This window comes from Ahaetulla prasina, chromosome 18 (assembly GCF_028640845.1).
Source record: "Ahaetulla prasina isolate Xishuangbanna chromosome 18, ASM2864084v1, whole genome shotgun sequence".
NCBI classification, from domain to species: domain Eukaryota; kingdom Metazoa; phylum Chordata; class Lepidosauria; order Squamata; family Colubridae; genus Ahaetulla; species Ahaetulla prasina.
Window position 1 is genome coordinate 5,422,398 of NC_080556.1, and position 20,103 is coordinate 5,442,500.

Genomic DNA, 20,103 nt, shown 5'->3' on the forward strand with positions numbered 1-20,103 from the left:
GGAACCAAGGTCATTCTCACACCCGGTCAGAGGAAGGAGGAGTGATGTCACCAGGCAACCAGAACAGCTCTGTGATTGGACCATGCAACCGATTGTTTTGAGAAAGTGACAAGCTTTTACTTTTAATTAGGTGCAAACCGAGGGAACCTTCAGAGTCGGCTTTCAGCAGATCTGTGCCAATAGGATATATCCAATAAAGCCATTCTAGCAAGAGTTTTGCATGCTATGGGTCTATTACCTGGAACCCTGACAACGACAATTTGGAGAAACAACAGACCCAATTTTCACATTACGTGTTGTGGCCCGTCGGCAGCCAGCAGACCTGGCAGCAGAGTCAGATAGTGAGGAAGTTGAGGAGGAACTTGGGCCAGTCCTGGAGGCTGGGAGCACAGCACAGCTGTGATCGTCGGAACCTTTTTTTTTTTTTTTAGTTTTTAAAGCATTTTTTAACTACCGGTTTGCCCGAATCGGAGCGATCCGGTAGCATTTCACCCCTGAACTAGCCTATTTTCCATTTGGAAAAGTGATACAGGTAATCCTCGATTTATTCATTTAGTGACCATTCGCAGTTACAACGGCCTTGGGGGGAAAATGTGACTCGTGACCATTTTCCACACCGACGATCTCGCAATCCAAATTCGGGTCGTGAAATGTATTTACAACGGCTGCAGTCGTCCCGGGGATCAATGTGAAGTGCTGTTCTTAACTTTCCCAGCTAGTTTCCGACAAGCGAAGCCAATCTGGGAAGTCGGATTTGCTTAACGACCGGGTGGTTCACTTAACAACTCCAGCGATTTCGCTTAACAACTGTGGCAAGGATGGTCATAAAACAGGGCACTTAAGAAATGGCGCGCTATAAAATGTTCTAAATTTAAGTGAATCGTGTTGCATCACTCATTTCATCATCTTAAATCTGTATGCATTTCAACCGTTCTTCCTTTATCGAAACTTCTATCAAACTTCATTAACGTATTTTTTTTAATCTAACCATTGATAAAATAAATCCCATATCTTATCATATTGCTTTATATGAAAGGAGGGAAGAAATATTTATAGTTAAATAAACGACTGATTGACCGAAACACCGGGATATACATTAGATTGGTAAAATGTACAATTAGATAAATTACACGATAGGAAGATGGTGAAATTGCACAAAAGATTTGCAACCAACCAACCAACCAACCAACCAACCAACCGTGTGTTGGTTGGTTGGTTGCAAATCTTTTGTGCAATTTCACCATCTTCATAACGTTTGCATTTGTACTGAAGATGTTTTTGATGTATGTTTGTTAAAAAAATAAATAATTTTTTTTACAAAAAAAAAATGCCTTGCTTAGCGACGGACGTTTTGGGCTCAGCTGTGGCCGTAAGTCGAGGACTACCTGTACGGATTGACGCCAAGGTTCCTTGTGAGCAAATGAGTGCGAACAGCCGGGGTGAAAATGTCCCAACCAGGAATTTAACCTCTTGAATCTTGGCTTAACTACATCATCTTAGTTTCAGTGCTTGGATAGACTTTATCAGAAAGCAGAAGATGCCAGGCTGAGGATCATCCTGATACAAGAGCTGGCTAATCCCCTCCTCAGCTTCTCCGCAGGGGCGTTTTTCAACGCTCTGGCTGATAATACCAGGAGAAGCAGCAGGCTCTGGGCTCCCTTCATAACCCAAATGCAAAAATGCATCTTTGGTGTGCCTCTCGCCTGAAAGGCAGCTGTGGAACACCTACATCTCTGTACCAAGAGACCAAGAGGGACCATAGATTAACATGTCACCATGGAGACCGAAGAACTCTGTGTGTGCGTGTGTGTGTGTGTTTGGGGTGGGGGGGAGAATCAGGAAACAAATCACACCTTAACCCCCTGCAGACAACGTGAAGAACGAGATCAGAGGCGTGCGCTCGGATTCCAGTGGGCTTTTGCAGAAGAGAGAAAGAAAGGAAGGAAGGAAGGAAGGAAGGAAAGAAGGTAGGTAGGAAGAATGAATGGAAGAAAGAAAGAAAGAAAGAAAGAAAGAAAGAAAGAAAGAAAGAAAGAAAGAAAGAGGGAGGAAGGGAAGGAAGGAAGAAAATCCCCACAATATATACATTCCTGAAAAGGAAGGAAGGAAGGAAGAAAGGAAAAGAAAAAAAGAAAGAAAGAAAGGAGGAAGGGAGGGAGGGAGAGAGGAAGAAAGAAAGAAAGAAAGAAAGAAAGAAAGAAAGAAAGAAAGAAAGAAAGAAAGAAAGAGGGAGGGTGGGAAGGAAGGAAGGAAGGAAATCCCCACAATATATACAGTGACTTGATAAAAAATCTGGTTTTATGACACCCTACTCAAATACAGGTAAGTCCTCGACTTATGCTCACAGTTGAGCCCAGAGCCTCCGTCGCTAAGTGCGGTATTTAAGTGCCCCGTTTTACGACCGTCCTGGCCACAGTTGTTAAGCTGTGTGTGTAATGCGAGGACAACCATGCTGGAGTTGTTAAGCCATGTGAAACATGAGGAGAAGCCCTAACAGCTTCAGCGGGCCTCGAATGGACTTAACACTCCCCCACACACTGGGGAAGTTACCTGGATAGGTGATGAAACGTCTGCAGGAAAACCACCAAAATCAGAGAAAACCCCTCCCCCAAGATCAGGGGTGGGGCTTCAAATTTTTTAGCAAGGGGTTATCTGCCCAGTTGCTGGGTGGGCGTGGCCTAGTCGGCCTTCTGCACCACGGCGCGGGTGATGGTGGCATTTTTGCCCCGCCCAGGCTCTGGAGGCTTTCCTCGAGCCTCTGGGAGGGTGAAAACGACCTCCCCAGGCTCTGGAGGCCCTCTGGAGGCCGGAAACGGGTCAGTTGCCGGTCTTCTCGAACTTCCAGTAGGCCCATTTTTCGCCCTCCTCGAACCTCCGCGTGCGCTCTGCACTTTCCTGCATCCAAAACATGCCGTGTGGGGACTCCTGGGAGGGGCGGGGCGGAGTGGGTGGGGCCAGCCAGAAGTGGGATTTGGGGTGGGGGGGGTTCTCCGAACTGTGCAGAATCTTAGCTAGAGGTTCTCCCGAACCCTCAGCGGCCCTTTCCGCAGATGGGACTCTTACCGCACGGCCCGTCAAACTTCTTGAAGATGTTCTCCTGCTTGTCGCAGGCGTGTCGGTTCAGGTGGCACTCGCTGCGGTAGTCCTTGCCGTCGCTGCCGCAGACGGTGTTTTCGGGGAGGCCGCTGCAAAAGGACATGCAGATGCATTTGGCTGACTGCCCATCGGTGGACCGTACGCAGGTGCTGCCGAAGCTGCAGGCCACCTCTGCGCAGGGGTCTTTCGAACCTTTTGAAGAAGAGGGGAAGAGGAGCCGATAAGATTCCGGGGAGCGGAATGAGCAAATTGACATTTGAAATTAGGGAACAGGTTCATAGCTTCGGCATCGCGGTGATAGGACAAGCTACTTGTATATAAACAGAGACAACCTAGTGTTGTGACTCCAGCCCCTGAACCTGGCCCCATGCCCGAAAGTGACTCCGAGAGTAAGGGGGAAGTGCCGGTAAGGCTTACTTCGGGAGCACCGATTCCTTTGGCCCGGCTCCAGGAGCCAGAACCAGACCAGTTGGAGGACGTAATGAGGCTGTCATCCCTTGATTCCTCCCTTCCCCAGGCTACGCCTTCAGACCCAGCTGATAATAATAATAATCAAGTTTGGATCGACCCGCGCTTCAGAAGATTAGAGAGGCAGCGTCATCAAAGGGAAGGGTGGGGCTCCACAGGATATATAAAGAGCTTTGGGACTGCTCTCATTCCACGGGAAGCAAAAATTAGCTGAACCGTTTCAAAGAGAGCTGAAAGTCTTACTCTGTGAGTCATTTGTTTGAACTTTGGCAGGCAGCTGCGGTTTCTCTGCCAGGACTGATAAGAGCCATGAATCCACTGGCTGCAGACCAGCTCGTTGCTCCGAAGTGGGGAAGGAGACAGAACACCTTCCTCCACCACTGCCACCCATTCTAGCCCTGATGATGTTACCTTGCTGGGTAACGAGATGTCTGCAAGAAAACAATTGAGCTCAGGGAGACCAAGGATCCCACACTACTCCTCCTCCTCCTCCTCTTACTTTCTGCAAACTTTGCTCTCTTGTAGCATTGATGATATTATCTACTTGGGTCACGAGACGTCTGCAAGCTCCGAGACCACCAAGGACCCCGTAAATTCAACCCCAAGCTACAAAGAACATTTGCCACGCTGAAAGCCTCCTCAATTTGAAGCAGCCCCCCCCCCACCGTATGATTAAGTTTCCTTTCCACGGAAACTCCAGGCATGGCTTTCCCCATCGAGTTCATCGAGCAAAGAGTGAATGAAATTGGAATGGCAACAAGGAGGTGGCCCTTAATGTGCCATAAGCAAAATGTAATTAGAGCCAGACATTAAAGAGGCTGCCGGCTGTTCTGAGATGGGGACAGTATCTAATTTATAAGGTCCTTTCTTTATTTAATGACCCCCCACTCCTTCATTAGACATTTCCCCCACCCCCACAAACCCATAACCCATTGTCATTATTGTAAATGAATCACAATGGCACATTTGCCTCCCTCTTCCTCTCTCTCTCTCTCCCCCCCTCTCCGTTTCTCCCTCTCTCTCTCCCTTCCTCCCTCTCTCTCTCCCTCTCCCTTCTCTCTGTCTCTCTTTCTCTGTTTCTCCCACTCTTTTTCTTCCTCTTTCTCTCCCTCCCTCTCTCTCTCTCTCCCTCCCCCTCTCTCCCCCTTCCTCCCTCTATTTCTCTGTTTCTCTTCCTCTCTCTCTCTCTGTCTGTTTCTCTCTTTCTTTTCCTCTCTCCCTTCCTCCCTCTCTGTCTCTCTTTCTCTCTCTGTTCCTCCCTCTCTCTTCCTCTTCCTCTCTCTCCCGCTTCCTCCCTCTGTCTCTCTCTCTCTGTTCCTCCCTCTCTCCCCCCCTTCCTCCCTCTCTGTCTCTCTTTCTCTCTCTCTTTCTCCCTCTCGCTTCCTCTTCCTCTCTCTCCCTTCCTCCTCTCTCTTCCTCCCTCTATTTCTCTGTTTCTCTTCCTCTCTCCCTTCCTCTCTCTCTGTCTGTTTCTCTCTTCTTCCTCTCTCCTTCCTCCTCTCTTTTCTCCTCCTCCTCTCTCTCCCTTCCTCCCTCTGTTTCTCCCTCTATCTCTCTCTTTCTCTCTCCCTTGCCCCCTCTCTTTCTCCTCCTCTCTCTCTCCCTTCTTCCCTCTCTGTTTCTCCCTCTATCTCTCCTTTCCTCTCTCTCCCTTCCTCCCTCTCTATCTGTTGTCTCTCTGTTTGTCTCTCTCTCTTTCTCCGTCTTTCTCATTCTCTCTCTCTCTCCCTCCCTCTCTCTCTTCTCTGTTTGACTCTGTTTCTCCCTCTCTCCGTTTCTCTTCCTCTGTCTCTCTCCTTTCCCTCCCCCTCCTCTCTCCTACCGAGCTCTCTGCCGGAGTCCAGAAAGCAAAGATTTATCACTAAAAGCAGGAACTTCTCCATCAGAGAGGGAAGGGGAGGGGAGGAAAGGTCAAGTTAATTTACTTGGAAAAAAGCAGAGAGGGGCGTTTTCATTTGCACAGTTCCTTGCTTTCGGGCGGTATGTGTCTTGCTAGCACGGAGGGTTCATTAGCCTCGCTTAAGAGGCCTTCTCCGCTCGGCGTGCAAAACTGGACTTGGGAAAAATCACAGGCTGCAACTTGTGAGGGTGCGAGGAAAAGAAGATCAAGTCAACTAGCTTATATCTCACCAAGAAGAGCTGATCTTATACACTACTTGCAGTATCGCAAAGGGGAAGTTAGAAACTTAAATGTTCGGTTAGAATTCTTTCCCCCTGTTTTTTGGGTGGGAGGCTATAACAAACCGCAAAATGTTCTTTCGATTCAATCTATTTCTAAGATCCTTGTGAAAGTAACTTGACGTGCTTCTGATTATGCTAGGGGTCTTGGTCACTGCTTTGTCCGCTTACTGATATTCTGCACTGCTTATTTTTATATTTGATTTTCCTTTTTCTCTCCTTTGCTTCTTCATTTGCACTTCTTCTTTCGATAGGAAAAAAAAAAGATAGAATAACAAGAGCTGGAAGGGACCTTGGAGGTCTTCTAGTCCAACCCCCTGCTTAGGCAGGAAGGAAACCTTACACCACTTCAGACAAATGGTTATCCAACATCTTCGAAAAAGCTTCCAGTTTTGGAGCATTCACAACTTCTGGTGGCAAGCTGTTCCACTGGTTAATTGTTCTCACTGTCAGGAAATTTCTCCTTAGTTCTAAGTTGCTTCTCTCTTTGATTAGTTTCCACCCATTGCTTCTTGTCCTGCCCTCGGGTGCTTTGGAGAATAGCTTGACTCCCTCTTCTTTGGGGCAACCCCTGAGATATTGGAAGACTGCTATCCTGTCTCCCCTGGTCCTCCTTTTCATTAAACTAGACAAACCCAGTTCCTGCAACTGTTGGAAGGGACCTCGGAGGTCCTCTAGTCCAACCCGCTGCTCAAGCAGGAGACCCTATACTCTTTTAGCCTCCAGTTCCCCTAATCATCTTGGTTGCTCTTCTCGGCACTCTTTCTAGAGTCTCAACATCTTCAATTCCATGCCGACGTATGGGCCCGGTGAAGGGGCAGGTTTAAAATCAGCTGTTTCTCCCCCCCACCCCCCAAAAAAAACCCACACTAGCGTTTGGGAACTGCCGACCAGGAGGAGGAGGAGACTTTTGCAATCCAAGGTGGGACGGATAAAATGTCAGAGACCAGCCACACTTACCACAAGCTCCTTTACTCATGACTTTAATGCGACGCTGTTGGTTGCACTGAGCTTTCTCCAGCTCACACTCGTTGCTGTAGGTCGAATAATCCGATCCGCACACCGGAGCTACCACCGAAGGGCAGGTGGCCTTCTTACAAACACACACGCCTTGGGAAGGGTCCGTCGGGGTCTTCTCGCAAACGGCCCCGAAGCCGCACAGCATCCCTCGACAAACTGCGGGTGGAAAGGAAAAAGAAGTGTTACAGTCTTGCACGGGGCGGAAGGATAAATAAATTCAAAACCCACAAACGGGCTCAGGTTTCTAGTCCATATGAAGAAAAAGTAGGAAGATCTTATTATATCATATGCGGTGGACATGCCCAGAAGCTAAAAACTATTGGGATAAAATTAAGACATGGTTAGAAGAAATGACACAACAGAATAGAATAGAATAGAATAGAATAGAATAGAATAGAATAGAATAGAATAGAATAGAATAGAATAGAATAGAATAGAATAGAATAGAATAGAACGTATTGATTTAAATCAATACAACGTATTGATTTAAAACTGGAGCTGTTCCTATTGGGCATCCTCCCAGAGAAAATTAGTAAAGAAAATATTTACTTGATTATACATGTAATAACAGCGGCAAGGATTGTTTTTGCACAAAACTGGAAAGCAGAGAAAATACCATATTTTCTTAAAATATATGATGTTCTGAGTAGCGCAGTTTTTTTTGCAGTTCCGCTGGTATTATTCCCGGAAGCTGCCAATTTTTTTGATGTATTTTGTAAAATTCTTGGACAGGGTACCAAGTGCCCCGATGACAATGGGTATCACCGTTACATGTTTCATCCATAGCCGTCTAGCTTCGATGGCCAGGTCGCGATATTTCATTATTTTTTCCCCAGTTCTTTTTCTTCGACTCTGGCGTCTCCTGGTACCGCGATGTCAATAAATTGTGCGTTTCGGTTTTCAACAACCGTGATATCTGGCGTGTTGTGTTCCAAGTGACGATCCCGTCTGTATTCGAAAGTCCCACAAGATCTTCACCTTCTCATTCTCTATGACTTTTTCCACTTTACGTTCCCATGATTTTTTGGATATAGGGTGGTCGTATTTTTTACATAATGACCAGTGGATTAATTTAGCAACTCGGTCGTGTCTAGCTTTGTAATCAGTTTGTGCGATTTGGCTGCGTTCACATATTAAATGTGAAACAGTTTCGACTTTGTGGTTGCAAAGTCGGCAGTTTGGATGGTCGGTGGATTTTTGTATCTTTGCTTTCATGGCGTTAGTTTGTAGTGCTTGTTCTTGAGTAATTGAGTCTTAAAATTTCGGTTTCTTTCTTGATGGTTCCCATCTTAAGCCATGCCCATGTCAAGTTGTCATCACACTTTCCTTCAATGTTTTTCAAGCACAGCTTTGGTTATTGTTGTTGTCGTTGTTATTATATTTTACAAATGCTACGCTTGGCTATTTTGGGGGGAATTAGCAGAAGGCGATTCTCCAGGTCAGCTAGTATAGAATTCCATATAATGTGTGGATCCATCACCTGGGTACGTAGAGGAGTAAGGCCGACGCCTTATAACCTAGTTTGTCTTGTTTTTTTGTTTGTTTTATTTTTTGTCTCCAAAAAAAATTTGCGCTTCCCCATGGCCCTTTTGTCCAGAGACCACATGAATTAATGAGGAAGGGAGGAAGACATGTAATGAACTCATAAATCTGATTTTCAAAAGGAGGGAGGGACGAGGTTGCCCAGCCTGCAGCCTCACAGATCTCCCACTTCCCTGCCCACCCCCATACACAAAAAAAATGAAAAATGGTACAATTCCCCAGCAACCCCCTTAAGGCAGGAGGCCAGGAGGTGAGGGGTGCTGGGAGCTGTAGTTCAACCGTGAGGGCAGGGCCAGCTCAAATGAAAAAACTTTCATACCAACCATGCTGAAGTCGTCCTTTTTACTCACAAAACCTGGCCATATTTCTATATATAGGATTCTGTGAGACAGCTTTCTTTCTTTCTTTCTTTCTTTCTTTCTTTCTTTCTTTCTTTCTTTCTTTCTTTCTTTCTTTCTTTCTTTTTTTCTTTCTTTCTTTCTTTCTTTCTCTTTCTTTCTTTCTGTCTGTCTTTCTTTCTTTCTTTCTTTCCTTCCTTCCTTCCTTCCTTTCTCTCTCTCTTGTTCTCATTCTCTATCTGTTTCTCTTTCTTTTCCACTCTCTCCCTCTCTTTCTGTCTCTGTTTCTCTCTCCCTTTCTTTCTCTGTTTCTCTTTCTCTCATTCCCCTTCCTTCCTTCCTCCCTCCCTCTCTTTCTTTCTATTCTTTTCTCTTCCTCTTCCCCTCTCTCTTCCTTTCTCTCTTTCTTTCTCTCTCTGTTTCTCTTTCTCTCTCTCCCCTTCCTCCCTCTCTTTCTGTTTCTTCCTCTTCCTCTCTCTCTCCCTTTCTTTTTCTCTCTCTCTCTGTTTCTCTCTGTGTGTTTCTCTCCCTCTCCCTCCCTCTCCCTCCCTCCCCTTCCTTCCTTCCTTCCTTCCTTCTTCCCTCTCTTTTTTCTGTTTCTTTCTCTTCCTCTCTCTCTCCCCCTTTCTTTCTTTCTCTCTCTCTCTCTCTCTCTCTGTTTCTCTCTGTGTATATTTCTCTCCCTCTCCCTTTTTGTGTGTGTGTAGGCTTGTTTGTTCCCTAATAACAGATGCACCATTCTCTTGATCATGTAATCAGCTAAGCTAGCATAGACTACTTTCCCATTTACATTGCAAATGAAGCAGATGTGATAGCTGTTCTTTTTTAAAAAAAATTGGAGGTTGAAGGTGGGGGATGGGGTGGAAGGAAAGCCAGGTGAGGCAAACCTAAGAAAAAACGCAGACCTGCCATCTCGAAATAGCAAGACAGTCAAGCTATCCAGGGGCTCTTCCTTAGATCTTTCCCAGGTGCAGGATACCAAAATTTATATTCAGCCCTGCAAAGCCCAAGGCTATACACGCCTGTACCCGTTTGATCTTGTACTTTCTTGCGATGAAACCCCAGTTCCAAAACTCCTGCCTACCTTTAGCTTGTATGTTCACACTTCACTAGCATTTCCACACCTTTTAAAATTTGCATCCTTCCTCCCCCCCCACCTGCGCTGAGTCAGTGGGGGTCTTGCAAGGCAGGGAGAAGTATTGGGGGGGGGGAAACCTGCTATATAACGCAAGCTCTTCCTCCAATTTATTTTCATCCAAGCACCAGATCACAAGGTGCTTCCTATCGTCACCTCTTCAGCTCCGGTCTGAAGTATTAATACCGTGTTTCCCTGAAAATAAGACCTGGTCTTAGATTAATTTTTGCTCCAAACGACGCCTTAGGGCTTATTTTTGGGGAAATACGGTACTAAATGCATCCATCTGGCTGACCATTTTAACTGGGCCTTATTTTAGAGGTAGGGCTTATATTACGAGCATCCTGAAAAATCATGCTAGGGCTTATTTTCCACTTGGGTCTTATTTTCAGGGAAATACATCAGATATTTGGTGCCCATTAAGAAAGACTGGGCCAGCCTATCTACAAAACAAAAGACCTTCAGATCTAGGTTGATGGGATTAAGACATGACCCTCCAGGGCAAAGCCATTTAAGACACAATAGGCCTCTTCATTACATCATCTCAGTCTAAACTTCAATCGAACTTGACTCAGACAAACATGATCCCACATGGCCCCATGGGAGTCTGACAACAGCCAATAGAATACATGTTCTTGCCCAGGAACAGGAAGTTCAAGGGCAAGGCCTAAAAGAAAGTATAAATATCCCACACTCTCAACTCCAAGTGGTCAGCTGCACCAAAACTATGGGCTTGATGGTTCTGCTTCATCATTAAACCATCTTTCCAATCAGCCTCCACGGTTTCCAGTGTCTTTCTCCTGGCTTGGAACTGAATAGATGGATCTTCCTTCCTTCCTTCCCTCCCTCCCTGTGGTTAGAATGCAGTATTGCAGGCTAACTCTGCCCACTGCCAGCAGTTCGATCCTGACCAACTGGCTCAAGGTTGACTCAGCCTTCCCTCCTTCTGAGGTGGATCAAATGAGGACCCAGATTGTTGGGGGCAAGAGGCTGACTCTGTAAACTGCTTAGAGGGCTGTAAAGCACTATGAAGCAGTATATAGGTCTAACTGCTCTTCCTTCCTTCCCTCCCTCCCTCCCAATACTTAGAATGCAGTATTGCAGGCTAACTCTGTCCATTGCCAGCAAGTTCGATCCTGAGCGACTGGCTCAAGGTTGACTCAGTCTTCCATCCTTCCGAGGTGGGTAAAATGAGGATCCAAATTGTTGGGGGCAAGAGGCTGACTCTGTAAACCACTTAGAGAGGGCTGTGAAGCACTGTGAAGCGGTATATAAGCCTAATTCCTTCCTTCCTTCCTTCCATCCAGCCCAGTGGTTAGAATGCAGTATTGCAAGCTAACTCTGCCCACTGCCATCAAGTTCGATCCTGACCGACAGGCTCAAGGTTGACTCAGCCTTCCCTCCTTCCGAGATGGGTCAAACGAGGACCCAGATTGTTGGGGGGCAATAGGGCTGACTCTGTAAACCGCTTAGAGAGGGCTGTAAAGCACCGAGGAGCAGTATATAAGTCTAAGTAGTATTGCTATTGCTACGTTGGTGGCCGAACTCAGCATGGAAGTATGGATTGAAGAATTTAAGGAAGGATGAAAAAAAAAGCTGGGCCATCTCATCATTAACTATTGCTAATTTTACCATCTGCGTGAGAGGTGATGGTTTTTTTTTTTCCTTTTTTTCCGCAGGGCTCCCACAGTGTGTGACCTGTTGTTTAGATATTGCCGTTAATGCACCTTTCAAATCTTGAGGGGGTGGGTATATATATGGTATATATTTCACCTCCCCCAGAAGGTCTCCATGTGTGGTTCGCCAAGAGAATGAGTACAATTTGCAACCCCTCCTTCCTCTCTCATTTTTTTTTCTTCTTCTTTTTGCATTCTTCCAAGTTACTGATTTGATTAGAAATGATTAGCATATCATGTAGGGGAATTTCACATTTCTGTGGCCACGGCACAGATACTAGGGGAGAAGGGAGGGAGGGAGGGGAGTTTGCCGTATATAATATCGGTGGAAAAACATTTTTTAAAAAAAAAAAAAGTATGAAAAATCATAAAGGGGAAGGGGAAGGGGAAAAAAAAGAAAAGAAAGAAAGCTTTGCCAGCGGTTCATTTACACTTCAATACATGGATATTTGGCTCCAGCTGCCTGGAGAATTTAAGCTCATATGCATGGCAACAATACACTACTAAGAGACTAATATTGTCAAATAAAAAAACAGCTCTTCTTTCTCTTCTGCCCAATATCTAAAAGCAATTTATCATTTTTATGAAGCTCTGTAGACCCGGCTCTTTCTCTGCTTTTCTTTTTTTTAAAAAAAAAAACTCTAGCAGACAAATTCCTCCCCCAGCCCCTCCCCCAAAGGGAGATAAGGGATGGGGAAAGAGAGAAAGGAAGCGATAAGCATTTAAAAATGTAGAGGGTTGGTTGTGATTCTTTTCCCCCTTCCTTTCTTCTTCCTCCTCCTCCTCCTCTCCTCATACCCCACTCCTTTCTAATACTGATGATGTTACCTAGTTTATTTATTTTATTCAATTTTTATACTGCCCTTCTCCCGAAGGACTCAGGGCGGTGTACAGCCAAGTAAAAATCACAGTATAAATATTAAAAGAACTTAAAACAAACATATTATAAGGTGGCCGAATTTAAAACAATTTAAAATATTAAGATATAAATAACCCCAATAAAATTTTAGGCCAGTCCCGCTTGAATAAATAGGTGCGTTTTCAGCTCACGGCGAAAGGTCCGAAGATCAGGCACTTGACGTAAACCAGGGGGAAGCTCGTTCCAGAGCGTGGGAGCTCCCACAGAGAAGGCCCTACCCCTGGGGGCCGCCAGCCGACATTGTTTGGGTAACGCGATATCTTCAGGAAAACAACCAAGCTCAGAGAGCATCGAGGACCCCCACTGTCCTCCTCCTCCACTCCTTTCTAGCACTTGATGAAGTTACCTAGTTGGGTAACGCAACATCTACAAGAAAACAACCAAGCTCAGAGAGCATCGAGGACCCCCACTAGCCTCCTCCTCCTCCTCCTCCAACTCCACTCCTTTCTAGCACTTGATGAAGTTATCTAGTTGGGTAATGCGACCAAGAGCTCCACAGTTCAACTCTTAAGCTACGGATATTCTCTTCTATTGATACTAGGAATCATCTCAGGAATGTCTCCTCTGTCCATCGAGACCTCTGAAAATCTATTTTTCTGGGCCATCGGACGCACATGTCTTCCTTCCTTCCTCCTCCTCCTCCTCCTCTTGGCCCAATTTTTCAAGACTCCAACTGAAATTGCAGCACATTAGTGAACTGCCAGTCAAAGAGACAGAGGAGGAAAGAGCTCCAGTTCGCCCTGAGACGGTGTTTGAAGGAGATGCCTTCCCTTCAACACAGGGGTCTCCAACCTTGGTCCCTTTAAGACTTATGGACTTCAACTCCCAGAGTCCCTAAGCCAGCAAAGCTGGCTGAGGAACTCTGGGAGTTGAAGTCCACAAGTCTTAAAGGGACCAAGGTTGGAGACCCCTGCTTCACATGTCTCCAGGAGCGGACAATCAAATATTACGACTGTGTTGTGTCTGCGCCCCCCAAGCCGGGCCCCCTGCCAGAAAGTGACTTGGAAAGTGAGGGGGAAGGGCCATCAGGACTTACCTCTGGAGCACCGGCTTCCCTGGCTCAGCTCCAGGAGCCAGAGGCAGGCCAGGTGGAGGAGATAACGAGGCCTCCGTCCCCTGACTCTTCCCCCCCCCAGGCCACGCTTCCAGACCCGGCTGATGGCAATCAGGCCTGGCTGGACCCTAGGTTTCATAGGCAGGAGAGGTGGGAACAACAGAAGCAGGGGTGGGGCAGGCCTAGGAAGTGCTGAGTCATGGAGCCACACCCCACAGGATATAAAACCAGCGAGGGCTGCTGTGCCTCTTCGTAGCAGGCAAATCAACTGTTTAACTAGAGCTGAAATACTGTTTGTTCCTGGGTGACTCATCGGAATCAAGGGAGATAACAGAGTCACTTGGCAGACGCTCGCTAGTTTGCTGCCAGAGCCGATAGTGCCGGCTGATTAAGCCATCACTCGGGACGGAGGCGAGGGGGGACAGAACAGACTGCCAGCTCAAAGAACTTGCCAAAACATTTCCTGGTTCAGCCCTGAATCTTGTACATGAAACGGGGGGGGGGGGGATCAGATCGTGGGGTACAACTGTCTTCTTCACCAAGCAAATTTCCAGCAGCTGCTAGAAAGCGCCCCTCCAACCCCCCCCACCCCGGTTGCTTGCTCTTTGCTTTATGATGCTGGGTTTTTCCCCCTAGTTCAGCACCTTGGACAGAGCTAAGTCGCTGAATTTAATTTCCCAAGATGCCCCCAGCACTCTGCAGCAAGCATGGTGGGAAATTAAAAGCAGGGATGAGATACAGTCCCCTCCAGGACTGCGGGCAAAAAAAAAAAAACCCTCTGCAGAGAAATTCGACAATGCTCAAAGTTAGGAGATGGTTGCAAGGAAGCTGCCTCCAATTCAGAAGCTGTCCCAACCTCCAGAATCTCGGGAGAGATTTGGCTGGGGAAAGGTCATTTAGGCGTCCCACAAGAACAAGGGGACGCTTGTTCTACACTCAAGGATACCGGGGACGCGGTGGCTCAGCGGCTAAGACGCTGTCGATCGGAAGGTCGGCAGTTCGGCGGTTCGAATCCCTAGCGCCGCGGAACAGGGTGAGCTCCCGTCATTTGTTCCAGCTTCTGCCAACCTAGCAGTTCGAAAGCACGTTAAAAAAAAAACGCAAGGAGGAAAATGGGGACCACCTTTGGTGGGAAGAACAGCGTCCCGTGCGCCTTTGGCGTTGAGTCCTGCCAGCCACATGACCACGGAGACGTCTTCGGACAGCACTGGCTCTTCGGCTTTGAAACGGAGATGAGCACCGCCCCCTAGAGTCGGGAACAACTAGCAGATACGTGCAAGGGGAACCTTTACCTTTACAAGAACAAGACAAGACCTTGTACAACTGATCTCTCATCTGCAATTCAGAAGCCTCTTTCCTAGAATAGACGCTGGTCACTCTCTCTCTCTCTTTTTTTCTTTGGCTATAAATGGGAGTTCCTGCATGTATTAAACCTTCTTCCAATAAATGCCTAATGCTTTTCTGGGCTTCATCCCTCAAGAATTTTCCCCAAGTTCCCGGCCTGTCTTGGTTTATTAACTGCAGCTCAGCCCACGGGAAGAGAGGAGAAAATGGAGACAAGGCTGATGTGTTACGTGCCACTTCTAGATAATTAGTTCTGAAAGGCTGGCCAGACCAAACCAGAGGTGGCATGGGGTGGTCTTCGCAGTTGCGAGTGCTGTAGAGCAGGATGGAGGCTCAGGAACTGATCGATAGCACACACACACACACACACAAAGAAGAGTTTAACCTAATCCAGAAAGCCACGCTACATTTATGAGAGACGTCTCCCCGCCCTCTCCATCTGTATCTCTTGGAAATATAGATTTTGTCCCGAGATTAGTATTTCTCAACCTTAGCAACTCTTAAGATACCTGGACTTCAACTTCTGCCAGCTGGGGAATTCTGGAATTTGAAGTCCACATCCCTTAAGCGTGCCTGTTGTGCATCGCTCGCCCCGCCTCTCCGCAGCCGGGCCCCTCTCGTCTCCTGCCAGACGCTGATAGTGCAGAAGAATGTCCTGGCATGCCTCCAGCCCCCAGTCCTGGCACCATGCCCGGCAGACCAAGCAAGACGAATGGCCTGACATGCCTCCAGCCCCCAGTCCTGGCACCATGCCTGGACAAACGGAGCAGCTGGGCCCCTCCCCCACAGCATGTGAGCCTGAGGAGCGTGAAGCCAGTCACAAGCTGGAATTACCGGCAGCTGGAAGCTGGAGGGATCCCCGCTTCCGGAGAGTGGAGAGGCGACATCAGCAAAAGAAGGGTGGGGCAGGCCTGGATAAGTGCTGAGTCATGGAACCACACCCCATGGCCTATATAAAGGATCTGCTTTCTGGCATTCTTTGAGTCAGGCAAAGTCTAAATTGGATTGCTGAAGTCACATCCTGGTCTCCTGCCTGCCCTGAGAACTCTGACAGAACTTTGGCAAAGCTGCAGAGGCTTCGCGGCCACGCTTGATACGGACTTCCCCGACCCGGCCGTCAGAGGAGGAGTGGGACACGACAGTGCCAAGGTTGAAAGACACACAGTAGAGTCCTTCAAGTTTCTAGGTTCAGTCGTATCTCAAGACTTAAAAATGGACGGCTAACATCAAAAACGTCATCAAAAAAGCACAACGGAGAATGTTTTTCCCGCGTCAACTCAGGAAGCTCAAACTGCCCAAGGAGCTGCTGATCCAGTTCTACAGAGGAATGATGGAGTCTGGCTAGGGTAGAATAGGAAATAGAGTAGGACAGAATAGAATAGAATAGAATAGAATAGAATAGAATAGAATAGAATAGAATAGAATAGAATAGAATAGAATAGAACAGAGGAGTTGGAAGGGATCTTGGAGGTTTTCGATTCCAACTCCCTTCTCAAGCAGGACATCCTACGCCACTTCAGACAAACGCTTGTCCAATCTCTTCTTAAAAACCCCCAAATGTTGGCTCATTCACAGCTTCTGGAGGCGAGTTCCCGATTAGTCTAGGATTCTTTCAAAGCTCTATCCAGATATCCTTTGGCCGCAGGCCAAACAACAGAATGAACCTAACGCGGAGTTAACATTTATTCCAAGGGACTTCCCATCGGAGACAAAGGAGGAGAACCAAGCAGCAAAGGGAACCGGTTCGAAGTTTGGATCCTCTCCATTGTCTCCATCATTTCACTTTGTGGTGAAGATCATTTGAACCCTCCCTTGTTTACCCAGTCAGGTTCTCCAAGGCCTGGTGAATAATTTAGTGCATATTCAACAAGGCCTCCCCCCACCCGCAGAGCCCACCAGCATGTGTGGGACACAGCTGGATTGGAAGGCGATGAAAAATGCATGAACGCCAAGCAGGTGACATATGGGTCGAGTTACTTCCTCGCTTTTCCGGCACCCTATCGAACACATTCCAACATCCAGCGCCCAGTGGGACTTCCAGCTTCCCCGCAGGGAACTGGACAAAAAGCCCCAGTTGTTGGAAGTTCAGCAGTTTTTCCACCCAAACGGAAATAGCATCTCTGGGATTCTCCAGACATCAATCTTGCATCAACCTCAGCCGCACCCGAGGGTCTGGTTCCCCCGCTAGCACAATAAAAGCAGAGGAGCTGGAAAATGGGAAGATACCAAGGATGGGCTGCTGGGGGTTCGGAAGAACCTCCAGCTAAGATTCTGTGCAGTTCGGAGAACCCCCAAATCCCACTCCTGGCTGGCTCTGCCCACCCTGTCCCACCCCTCCGTGGAGTCCTCACATGTTTTGGATGCAGGTAAGTGCAAGGCACATGTGGAGGCTCGGGGAGGGCGAAAAACGGTCCTACTGGAAGTTCGGGAGGGCCTCCAGAGCCTGGGGAGGCCCTTTTCGCCCTCCTGGAGGCTCGAGGAAAGCCTCCAGAGCCCGGTGAGGGCAAAAAGCCCCTTACACCGTGTTGTATGAGGCCATATAGGCCATGCCCACCATGGCCACGCCCCCCAGCAACCAGGCAGAGAACCCCTTGCTAAAATTTTTGCAGCCCACCCCTGGAAGACACGTTTTGGGGTGCAGAGTGGTTCTCCAAAGCCAGCCCGTCGCTTTGACCACAGAAGGTGAAAGTCTCAAGGAGCAGCCAAGACGGAAGGGCCAGGAGAAAAAAAAAAGAACAGGAAACTTTTGAAGGGGAAAATCTGCCCCTAGACTTATTTCAAGAGCGACCTTCATTCAGAAGAAGTCTTTATCTTCTGCCTTCTTTTCTATACTTGCCTGAGTTTGGGACGGGCAGGGCTTAATTTGGTTCTTGGGAGTCCAAAGGAAGGATGCTCTGGACCTGGGTTTTTTTTCAGTTTAGGACAGAATAAGGAAAGCAATCGTGAGCGGCTGAGTAGTAAGTCTATTCGTGTCTTCAATGCAAGTTACGCTAGTTAGTAAATTGTGTTCCCAATCAGGACAGTTACACATGGGAGGGGGTTTGGGAAAAACAACAGCTAGTGGTGGTGGTCTTCTCCTCCTTGGTCTCCTCCTTGGTCTTCTTCTTCTCCTTGGTCGTCTTCTTCTTCTACTACTTCTTCTTCTTCTTGGTCTTCTTCTTCTTCTTCTCCTTGGTCTTTTTCTCTTTGGTCTTCTCCTTCTTCTCCTCCTTGGTGTCCTCCTTGGTCTTCTTCTTCTCCTTGGTCTTCTTCTCCTCCTTGGTCGTCTTCTTCTTCTTCTACTACTTCTTCTTCTTGGTCTTCTTCTTCTTCTTCTCCTTGGTCTTTTTCTCTTTGGTCTTCTCCTTCTTCTTCTCCTTGGTCGTCTTCTTCTTATCCTCCTTGGTCTTCTTCTTATCCTCCTTGGTCTTCTTGGTCTTCTTCTCCTTGGTCTTCTTCTTCTTCTTGGTCTTCTTCTTTTTCTACTTCTTCTCCTTGGTCTTCTTTTCCTTCTCCTTCTTCTCCTCCTCCTCCTCTCTCCTTTTCTTTCTCTCCTTCTTCTCTTCCTCCTCTCTTCCTCCTCTTTCTTTTCCTTCTCTCTTCCTCTTCTTCTTCCCCTCCTCCTTCCCCTCCTTCCCCTTCCTCCTGCTCTTCTTTCTTTTCCTCCTCTTCCTCCTCCTCCCCTTCCTTTCTTCTTTTTCCTCCTTTCTTCCTCCTCCTCCTTTTCTTCTTCTACTTCTTCTTTCTTCCTCTTCCCCTCGTCCTTCTCGATGTCAGATTTTAATTTGTCAGCGCTGGGTATTCTCTCAGCCCGAGAGGGGCAGCGGAGGATTAAAGCGTCCTGTCTCCAAACACACAAAGCGGGAAGAGGTTTTCAGGAGTCTTCTTCTTCAAAGAAAAGGGCAAAGGAATGCGGAGCTCTCACCAAGCGTTTTTCTCCATCGCTAGCAAAAAGGGTGTTCATTACGGACCATTATACCTTTCCGGTTCAGTCGGGTCTAATCATTTGAGCAAACAAAGATAGATCCCGCTCAACTAGCCTTGGAAAAGAGAGGAACAAAAGAACGCTTTTGTCTTTCTTTCTTTCTTTCTCTCTCTCTCTCTCTCTTTTCTGGGAAGTAATTGATTTAATTGGATTCCGAGCCCAAAGGCCAAAAGCCGCCTTTTTTAAACCCCCTTGACTCATCTTCACCCTTTCATTACTACCTCTTGAAGTGCCTCCCTGCTGCGTAAAGCAAAGATCATGGGTTCTACCCTTGCCATTTTGGATGTTTTATTTCTCCATCCAGAGAGAGAAAGGCAACCAAAAAGAGAGCCGGGGCCACTTTGCTTCTGTGGAAAAGGTATCCTCTTTTGAGGGTGGGATACAGATTGAACAGAGTTGGAAGGGACCTTGTCGGTCATCTAGTCCAACCCCCTGCCCAAGCAGGGGATCCTACACCCGTGTTGGTAAACCTGCGGCACGCGGAGCCATATTGGTGGGCACGCGAGTGTGACCCTACCTCAGCTCCAGCGTGCATGCGCATGCCGGACAGCTGATTTTTGAGCCTTTCGGGCCCACTGGAAGTTGGGAAACAGGCTGTTTCCGGCCTCCGGAGGGTCTCCAGAGGGCTGGGGAAGGCTGTTTTCACCCTCCCCAGGCTCCAAGAAAGTCTCTAGAGGCCTACAATGCCAAAAGTGGGGAGAGCGCGGAGGACAGTGACCTTTTCCCCTTTTTCATCATTTACCACTTCTAATTTCTAACCAACGATACAATTTATTCCATACCATATAATATTCTTTCTTATTCCGGTTTCTGGGATGACTGAATAATTCTGCCTTTCTCTTCTCCGCGACAGTCTTTCAAAATATTCGAAGCCGCCTATTCTAATTTTCTCTGGTCAAAACCCGCCCCCTCCCAACTCCTTTCCATCTCATAAAACCAGGGGTTGAAATGTAAAATTTGTTACTACCGGTTCTGTGGGCGTGGCTTGGTGGGGTGGGCGGGTAATGTGACTGGGTGGGCGGGGCCAACTTTTTTTTTTTAACTTTTAAAAGCATTTTTTCTACAACCTCTTCAGCCGAAGAGGTTGTAAAAAAATGCTTTCGAAAGCCTCTGAGGATCCCAGCTGAGCTGCGCGATCATCATGGGCTCTTTTTTTTTTTACTTTTAAAAGCATTTTTTCGGCAGAAGAAAAAATGCGTTTAAAAGTTAAAAAAAGCCAACTCTGATGATCGCGTGGCTTAGCTGGGCATGGGGGAAGGGGCAAGGATTTTTGCTACCACTTCTCCGAACCACCCGCCACCATTACTACTGGATCAAGGGATTTGGTCCGAACCGGTAGCACCACAAATAGATTCATGGAGGACGCTAA

The 20,103-nt window shown here is 47.4% G+C and overlaps 1 protein-coding gene across 1 annotated transcript in view; it reads right to left on the minus strand.

Annotated features, from left to right (window-relative positions):
* AGRN (agrin) overlaps window positions 1–20,103 on the minus strand; it is a 234,597-nt gene that overhangs the window by 79,691 nt on the left and 134,803 nt on the right. Inside the window, exons 4-5 of the mRNA XM_058160877.1 lie at window positions 6,703–6,918; window positions 3,064–3,288 (exon numbers count right to left, since the gene is read on the minus strand). Of these exons, the coding sequence (XP_058016860.1) occupies window positions 3,064–3,288; window positions 6,703–6,918 (441 nt within the window). The remainder of the gene's footprint in view (window positions 1–3,063; window positions 3,289–6,702; window positions 6,919–20,103) is intronic.